The sequence below is a fragment of the Podarcis filfolensis genome (assembly GCF_964270895.1).
Source record: "Podarcis filfolensis genome assembly, chromosome: Z".
NCBI classification, from domain to species: domain Eukaryota; kingdom Metazoa; phylum Chordata; class Lepidosauria; order Squamata; family Lacertidae; genus Podarcis; species Podarcis filfolensis.
In genome coordinates, this window is record NC_139617.1 from 24,655,934 (window position 1) to 24,665,340 (window position 9,407).

At 44.6% G+C, this 9,407-nt stretch overlaps 1 protein-coding gene across 1 annotated transcript; it reads right to left on the reverse strand.

Moving 5' to 3' along the window:
* Window positions 1-67: 67 nt before the first annotated feature.
* PSMD10 (proteasome 26S subunit, non-ATPase 10) lies at window positions 68-9,404 on the reverse strand. Its single transcript, XM_083596148.1, has 5 exons — window positions 9,017-9,404; window positions 5,402-5,500; window positions 2,793-2,939; window positions 2,542-2,708; window positions 68-951 (listed from the first exon to the last, which is right to left on the reverse strand). Exons 1-5 carry the CDS (start codon window positions 9,131-9,133, stop codon window positions 798-800), a joined length of 684 nt encoding a protein of 227 aa, XP_083452274.1. The 5' UTR covers window positions 9,134-9,404; the 3' UTR covers window positions 68-797.
* Window positions 9,405-9,407: the final 3 nt, after the last annotated feature.

Here is a 9,407-nt window from a genome sequence, read left to right on the forward strand (position 1 = left end):
ACAGCTCAACACCACCCTTGGGAAGGGAGAAGAGGAAGAGGAGAAACAAATCCAACTTGGCCAAATGTTCTTACTGCAAAAATTGGGATTTATTTGTTCTCTTTATAGCTGTTACTTAGCAACATTTTAAACAAACATATTTTGTTTAAGAAGCAGCCTACTGAGATTGACAGTTGTCTACACAAGTTCATGGCACAGTAACCCTTTTAATCTGTTAAGGTGCCACAGCACTTGACTATTTTTGTTTACAGCCTTACTATGTCTATAATCGCTTTAGCTGAATTAAGCCCACTGCCTTCCCACAATGCTCCATTCCTATAACACTCTCCCTGTACTGGGTATAAGGTTGAACCAACAGGTTTCTGTAAATAAGAATTCCAAGGAGACATACAACAAAGCAAACAACATTTACACAGTCCTCATTCTCCTTCCCCAAATTTTATTTCGCACAACCATGATGACACTTGAACTGAGTAATAAACTTAGTTAACAAGAACTGCCATGAGGAAATATTGAATACTGTTCCTTTACAAGCAAATGTGTTTAAAAAGATCGTTAGAACCTGTATAGAAAGATAGATTCTTTCTATAGGAAAAGCAGGGCTTTAAAAATTTTTTAAGCAACAATAAACTTAGCAACAAAAAATTATAAAGTTTTGTTTGGCCATGGAAAATGTAGAGAAGTGTAATTGATGCAGTACAATAAAAATTCAAGTTGTGACTGTTAAAGCCAACCTAAAGACAGTGAAAAGTCTTCAGTACTTTCACGAAGAATGGAATTCAATTTGACTGACACAGCTAGCCTTCAACTAGCCTCCTTAGTATGGAACCCAGGCCACCTTTTGCAACTTGCAGTGGAGTCTTGTCTTCTTTGTTCTCAATGTATATGCTTGCTCCGTGAGACACTAGTAGTTTAGCTTCATCTGCTCTCTCTTCATCACAGGCTAAATGGCTGTAAATAAGATGAAAAATTACCAACTATGCTAGAGACACATGACAAGGCAGTAATGAGCTGTCAGCCTGTATTTCTTTGTAGGCCCCACCTATTTTAAAAGTAGGCCTGAACTAACCCATGTCCCCCTGTGAAATCCCATCATTTACATCAAGGTGTTTAAAGCTCAATTCAGACACTATGCTAAACCAAGATCACGCTGAACCACCATTCACTATAGTTTGGCACAATATCTGAATTGACATGATAGTTACAGCAATTGTTCCACCTCTAGATGCTACTGCGGTAAGAGGATGTCACGAAACTCATGACAGAAAACAAAAGCAACTGACAGTGTAAACCCAGGTGAATAGCGTTAGGATTATAGTCATAAACAGCTTTAACTCACAGTCAGCCTGTTGTTCACCTGGACATACAAGCCATGGTTTGATTTCAAACTACTGTTACTCAAAATCATAATTTGATGCAAAATCTCAACCAAGGCCAGAACTGCAACAGGGTGCACTTACTTGGAAGTTAAGTAGCTTGGTAGGATGCATATCTTAAATAAACATACCTAACACCAGGCTCCTCACTACAATCCCACATGCATTTACTAAAGAATCAATGGGACTGAACTCAGTGGGATTTATGTTTGGGATTAGGCTGCATAAAATCTGTGTGGATCATAGCTGTCAACTTACAGATTTGAAAATAAGGGACCAGCAGCCTCAAAAATAAGGGCTCAGCAGCCAAAATAAGGGATTTTAGTCAACCAAACAAAGCAGCCAAACAAAGCCTCAAGCAGTGGTTCCCACAGTGCAGCAACCCAGCAAAGGGATGCAGAGGGGGAAATCACTACATTAAGATGCTGCACTGGTTGGAGGGTAAGCTAAGCAGCACATCGGGGCTGCCGTCATCCTGGCACAAGGAGTTCCATTGGCCCTTCCCCGCCCGAGAGAGAGGGAGGGAGGGAGGGAGACTCTCGCCTACGCCGCCTGCGAGCCCGGCATGAGACGGTTGTGGTGCCACAGCGGCTGCTGAAGCGCTGCCCTTCTGCATCCCTCCTCTTCCTCCTCCCTCAGGCTGCCTCCTCAGCCACCGCCACTGCCTCCAGCTTCCCCGGGCAGCACGGCGGAAGTCTAGCAAGAGAGGGGCTGCCTGCCCGCCCACCGCCACCCGTCTCCTCACAACGCGCCCCTGAGGGGGGAAAGGGAGAGACGGAGACGCGTCCTGAGGCGGAGGACCCCGAGACGCTGCTTCCCTCCGGAGCCGGGGGAGCATGAAATCCAGGAAATTTAAGGGACATCATCAATCCGGGACAGCAGCGGGAAACGGTGCTGGGATAAGGGAGTTTCCCGCCAAATAAGGGACAGTTGACAGCTATGGTGTGGATGTTTCTGCACCATACATCTTAGAATACAGCCTCTCTTGTAGAATCCCAAGAAGCTCAGTTTGAATTGTTTTTTAAAAAAAGTTACTGAGCCTGTTAAATGAAAACTCTCAACATTAGAGAATAGTTTGTGCTAAGAAGTATTAATATCAATGAACTTGAAAAGTATGGTTTAAACAAACTAGGGCAAAATCTACCACAAATACATTAGTTCTTACAGAGCTGTGTTTCCCTCTGAATCCTGTAGATTGGCAGAAGCTTTGTACTTCAAAAGAATTTGTATCATTTTCAGGTTTCCTTTGGATGCTGCTCTGTGTAGTGGAGTAGATGCCAAGTGATCTTTTGCATCTGGATTAGCGCTATTCTCCAACAGCATTAGTGCAATCTATGAGTGGGGAAAGACAAAGGTTACCAAACAGGCTGCTTTGTGTTGAGCAATGAGAAGGTGAGGAAGCAAGTGAAATCTTACCTCCTGCCTATTTTTGGATGCTGCATAATGCAGAGGCGTGCAGCCATTCTGATTGACAGCATTCACCTGAGCACCTTTCCTAATGAGAGATTTCACAATTTCATCTCGGCCAGCAGATGCAGCAATATGCAGAGGACTCCAGCCAGCCTGAGGAGTGAAAAGAAAACAAGGCATAGTATACTATAAGCTTTACAATTCACAGAAGCAGGGCAGGTAGAAAGACTTCTGTCGTGAGGAAAGTACCCCAGACCTCTGCATCGGTGATAACATGGAAGCTAGGGTTGGCTTATAGGGAGTGCTCAGTTTCCTCTCTAAACAGAAGACTTGCTGGCTCATGGTTTTTAGTCACCAGGAACCGTTAAGACATTGTACAACCACACTTTCAAGCTCTGTTAGGAAGAAAATCCAGTACTACAGAACCATGGCAAGGTTTTAACAAAATTTATCCCCTATGAAAATACTGTAAAACAGGGATGGGGCACATCTGTACCTCCAGATGCTGTTGGATTACAGCTGATCATTGGCTATGCTGCTTGGGGCTGGAGTCCTAAACATCTGGAAGGCTACAGGTTCCCCATCTCTTCCATAAAATAACTTGCTCAACTTCGGTAAGAACTTACTCAATAGCAGGTAGCTTTGGTCATTAAAGTGGAATATGGCCCACCATTCAACATTTATACAACTGCCATCACATGATATTAAATAGCCAATAAGGAAAGGACCAGGCTCCCTAGTTCTGGTTGCCACCTACCTCCCCAAATTAGCTCTTTCTAGAGCACCACTATATTTCTGAGCCTCTTATAAAGTGGTACCTCGGGTTAAGTACTTAATTCATTCTGGAGGTCCGTACTTAACCTGAAACTGTTCTTAACCTGAAGCACCACTTTAGCTAATGGGGGTTCCTGCTGCTGCTGCTGCTGCGCCGCCGCATAATTTCTGTTCTCATCCTGAAGCAAAGTTCTAAACCCGAGGTACTATTTCTCGGTTAGCGGAGTCTGTAACCTGAAGCGTTTGTAACCTGAGGTACCACTGTATTGGGCCTTCCACAGCTATACGGCGACTTTATGTGACTTTGGATCAGAGAAGAAGTCATGATAATGTTGCAGCTTTCTTTTCAAACCAGCTCAGCCTGCCTTCTTCAGCAGTGAAGAGAAGCAACTATGCCTTCCTTCAGGTGTAGCCGAAGACTGAATGGTTCACCAATTCTAAAATTTCTTTTTGGAAGCCATACAGTCTTCATTTCAATTTCACATGAGAACTTTTAAACTGAGGAGAAGGGGCTCAGAAATTTACCTCACACAAGGGCTGTGCCAGCTCAAAAGGGCCCCAGAATTCCGTAAAAAAACAACAACCCCTCATCTCGAGAACAGCAGCCAAAGATAACAAACCAGCACACATCCCACCTCTGTGTATCACTAATTCTTCTTTAACACGTGAGAGTAGTTGGTAACAACTCCAGTAGCATTAGGAACTATATCAGCAGTGCGGAATCTTCTTAGCTTCATAGACCAGTTCCTAATTAAGATTTGCCTTGCAGGCCTAGTCTGAGAGGAGGGCATGACCCACCAATCACTTAATGTCACAAATGATGAAGTCAGGACTTTGAAGCATCTGGGAGGCAGCAAAGTGCTAAAGGCAAGTTTTTAACTTCTGTCCAAAGGGGAAGAAACTCTCTTGTTAGCAGCACCTTGTTGTCTGCTGCATGTGCAGTCAAGCAGCTGGGTAGGGTGTCTGAGAAAGCTCCCTGCGGGGAACTTTCCCACATAGCCAGACTAAGGGGATGTGGTGCGTGTGAACCACTGAGACCATCCTGGCTGTCTCTTAGTGCACAACCAGGACATCGCCTGAATTTCCAGTCACCACTAGCCAGAATTGGCAAAACTGGCAGCAACAGCAACAGATATGTTCTGTGCTTAATATTTTATTCTTTTGTTAATTATTCTTTTTTAAATGTGAATTTTACACTTGACTTCCTTGAAGTAATGTTTTCTATTGGAATGTTTAAGATAACATTTTAGTCTCCTGTTAATTATGTTGCTTTGAATGTATATTTTATATCTGACTTTCTTTAGTAATGTTTTACACTGGATTGTTTTATTTGATGTTTTAATGAGTTGCAAAGTGCTTTTAGCTTTCCCCCCTTAAAATATAAAGCAGTATAGAAGTGAAATGAAAGATAATAATAACAACCTGCTTAGCGCTGGGGTTTTATCATGAAATGAGAACGTGGAGCTGCTTTAAAGTGCCTTGCATAAGTGTTGATTAAAGCATCTCATCTTTGTCCATTAAGTGAGTGGGCAGTTTGAGCTGAGCAAACAGCACTTTTGCAAAGGGCTTTAAATCTGCTCATAAAATCCTGCTAACTTGGCTGTGCAATCCTGTTCCCTGGGAAGAGGGCACACAGCTAATGCAAAATTTAACTCCTGTTCTCCTACCCATCAGCTGACGTTTCTAGGGATGTCAGCTAACGGTCAGGTGAGTGGCCTTGTGGGCAAAGCTGGAACCTCTGGCCTGTGGGATGGAGGTTCCCATCTCTGAACTATATACCTCTGAACTATACATGCAAGATCCTGCCTAAGCACTTTCTGAAAAATAAGTCCAGAACTTACATCATCTTTGTCATTAACATGCACTCCCAGACTTAGTAAAAAGTCGACAATGTCTGCATGCCCAGCTGAACATGCCCAGTGTAGGGCTGTCCTGTTATCCTAAAACACAAAACACAAATAAGCATTAGTACAACCTTGTATTTAAGAACACATCTAGTATCCACAAGCAAGAGGGCACTGCATGAAGGCATGGGGGTGGGCTGGAGGAGAAAGGACAGAGCATTACACCCAGTACAGACAGGCGGCAGATTGCTGAAGGAGTGACAAAGCTCTCCATTCTTCTTCTGTCAGCTCCCAGCAGGCCACAATTATTATGATTATGATTATTTGCAGACTAGTAACTTTTGTGGCCTTATTTAGAAAGACGCATTAACAGAACATTCAGAACGAACTACAACGATGAAAACTAAAAAGGATAGATACTCCTTTATACAAGCAGCAAGTCATTTAACAGTAAGAACAATAATGGCCAATTTGTATGTTCCCAGAGGCCATTTCATTCTCCAGACAGTGCCCCAGGCATTTAGAAGAGCATTCAAACTGCCCACACCCCAATGGGTGGTCAGGATTCATGTAGCAAAATGTTCATAGTTACTGGGAACGTGCTCTCAGGTATGTCATTATATACAAAAAATGCATTTAAGTGCAGCATGATGCAACATTGATTTTTGGAATTTTCACCCTGAAATTTAACACCACCCCCATGCTACTTCTAGAGGTGTAGCTATGTTTATTCTTTTTGCAGCTATGGACAAATAACTTTGTGATGTCTTTAAAAATAAACAAACATATTGTAAAATAAGCTTTCAGGGTGCATGGTGTGTCTTCAGGTGCATATTGTGCTATTTTCCATTGGCAGATATATTTTCACTCTCCTAATTGGTACGCTTGCCCTCTGCCACCTGAGGAAAAAACCCTTTATGCATCTAATGAAGTGGGCTGAAGTCCAAAAACACCCACATCACAATAAATCAGCTGCCTGTATTTTACAGTGTCATTCTTCTTCTTTTAAGAAGCTGAAACCCTGGCATCTGGCAATCTTACTGATTTAAACATCTGCCAGGTATGTACTGTATCCCATTCTCAAATGAATTAGTAAACAGAGCACCCTTTCTCCCCTCTAGTAAGAGTTAGGGGGAAGAGTTTCGGAATCACAGACATATGTGTCTATGTGCTTCCCAAGCAGAAATAAACCCTGCTGTTCTTTAATGTTAGGAACTGTATTTATCTATGCCATTTATATCAGGACTGGGCAACCTCCAGGTGGCGTGAGACTTCATTTCCCATCCGTCTTAGCCAACATGGCCAATAATCAGACAGGATGGCAGTTTGAGTGCAACAACATCTAAAATGATAAAGGTTTCCTATCCCTGCTATATTCTAATTGGAAACTCATTCCCTGATATCTAATCCTTATGTAGGTAAAACAGCACCTTCCAAGGAAAAAAAGGGATGAATCAGGGAGCTTGAGGAGACCCCAAAGTTTGCAAGAATACAAAAACTAGATTTATTGCACTTTTAAAACTGTTTTTGTGAGTCTTTGGACTGCAATAAAGAATGTGTATGCGAAAAACTAGATTTTAAAAAGCTCCTCCCTTTCATCTTTCTGTTTTATTATAAAACATATGGTCTTGTGAAAAACTTTGCGTGGCAAGTCCCCTCCCCCATGTGAAATGAAGACACTGGACACATTATTTAAGGTTAATGGGCATAAAAAGGCCACAACTTTATTGATTACAGAATTGAAAGGTATTGGCCTTAGGCATTGGCTCCTATCGTCTACCCGGCATGGAGACCGGGAAGGGTTATCCACAAGCCGTGGGAGTCCTGTTGAAGTACGCCAACTAGGATCCCACGGGTGTCACCGCTCGGGGGCGTGCCGGAGGCCCTTACCTCCCTAGGTTTCGGACAAGGCAACGCCCCCCGGAGTCCTCTACTGGACTACCCTTTTCCTTGGGGGAAGGTGATGGCGCTTCCTTCCCCCCCATTCATTTGCATAACAATTAACCCCTGCCAATGCCTAACCACCAATACCGCGGAAGTTGTGACGTTTGCTACGAGGTAGGCGAAAAAACCAAAAGGCTGAGAGTGCGCCAAATTGGAAAAATTCCTACCAGGCCCCTTGCGGCGACCAACCATAGCAAGGTCGTAGCTAGCTAAGCCTAAGGGTGGGTGGATTGGGAAAACCGCTCAGCTGGAAAGGGGAAAGAGGGCGGTCCCCGGGCGTGCCTGGCCTTAAGTAGGCTAGGCCACACCTCCCCAGCCCGCCGATTGGCGGGCCAGGTCGAAGGCACGCCCGGGAATTCCCTGGATCTCGCGGGGGGGGGGCCAAAAGGCCAGCCCCCGCGTGTGTGGGAGGGGGTAGCCCGCAACCCCCTCTCCTCCCAAGCTCGGAAATGGCTTTGTGAGGTCTTGTGAAAAGCTTTGTGAGGTTCTTCTGAAAAGCAATATATAACTATCTCAAATATATATATGTATATATTGGCGGGGGAGAGCCAGGAACACAATCAGGGTACGAACCCCTCAAAATAGCCAGTGAGGACTAAGCATGCTCAGTGGCCACAGAATACTGGCTGGCTGTTGGGAGAGAAAACTAGAATACTGTACACCAATGATGGGAATGTTATGGAGCATCCTCAAAGTCAGGGTGCTGAACTGGCTGGTACCCTGAACAGGAACATGCTAAACTAAAACATTGTGTTGCTGGCCCCAGCTTGATTATTTATTTGTTGGAATTTCTCTACTATTCCACATGTGAAAATACCAGGGTGGTTGGTGCACTTTTCAAAGACTTGAAAACATATACAAAATACAAAACACAGAAAAAACAGTAAAGCACCCTCGATGGCATAGAATAACATGGCTGGTTTTAAGGCCTTTATATTATTATTGTTGTTGTTGTTATTAAATTCATAAATTTTATATTTCACTTGATTATTAAAACCTCAAAGCAAACGCTAAAGCACTAAAATCAAGTAAAATCCACAACCCTACTTCAAAACATACAAAAATTAAAAATACAAGAACAGATTAGAATTAGCTCAGCTTTCTAAGCATCTGCGAAGCTTTGTCTGAACAAGGATGCTTTTAGCAGACACCGAAAAGAGTACAGTGAAGGCACCTGCTTGAGCTCAATAGGCAGAGACTTCCAAAGTTACCACAGTAACTAAACGACTGAGTACTGTACTAACAAATGCTGAAAGGGTATTTATGTGGCATCTGCACTAACGTCAATTATGCGGTACTGTGGGAACATGCGGGGGTAAGGCGATATCGTGGTTAAACTGGTCCCAAATTGTTATATGTTAATAGTAACGTCTTGAACCTGTCCCGGGGGCAGATCTGCCAAACCTTTATTTCAAGGAACTCAAAAGACGCCCTGCGTAGGTTTCTCCCTCCCCTTTTCAGCTTCACAGCGACCCTGTGAGGTAGACCAAACTGAGAAAGAGGGGAAGCCCGCCCAGTGAAAGCCTCACAGCCGAGTGGGGATCTGCTGAACCCAGGTCTCCGGGTTTCCACTTTAACCACTACACCACACTGCCTCAGAAGTGGAGCCCTGGCAGCCCCCCGACTCACAGACAATTAACCACGCCCCCCTCCGGTTGCCATGCCAACCTGGTCCGCGCGCTCCGCCAAGCTCCGGTTGGCGCTCAGCCGCTCCTTCAGCTCCTCCAGCCGCCCCGTGTAAGCCAAGTTACAAACCTCCACGTTGGACACAGACCCGCCCTCCATTCTGGAAGCCAACAGCCCGAAACCGGGCCCTCTCCTTCCCCCACCACAACGCACACACTCTGCCTTCAAAGCCAAGTGGGCGAAGACTCCCTCTCCTCCTTCTGCAGCCAATCCGCAGAGAGGCTTCGGGGACAGACAGCCAATCCTCGCTCTCTCCCCGCCCCCTCCGCCGTCTCCTCCTCCTCCTCCTCCTCCTCGCTCTCTCAACTCCCAGGCTTCAGGGGCGTGCGGGGTTTCTTGTGGGTTCTTTTTTTTTTTGTGAGCGGCTGCGCAC

Excerpts from the sequence above, each read along its gene's own strand:
- PSMD10 (XM_083596148.1), bottom strand. The coding sequence starts at position 9,133 with ATGGAGGGCGGGTCTGTGTCCAACGTGGAGGTTTGTAACTTGGCTTAC. Across the intron at positions 5,501-9,016 it reads TGGCGGAGCGCGCGGACCAG|GATAACAGGACAGCCCTACA; the intron begins GTTGGCATGGCA and ends TTTGTGTTTTAG. Across the intron at positions 2,709-2,792 it reads CATCCAAAAATAGGCAGGAG|ATTGCACTAATGCTGTTGGA; the intron begins GTAAGATTTCAC and ends CCCCACTCATAG.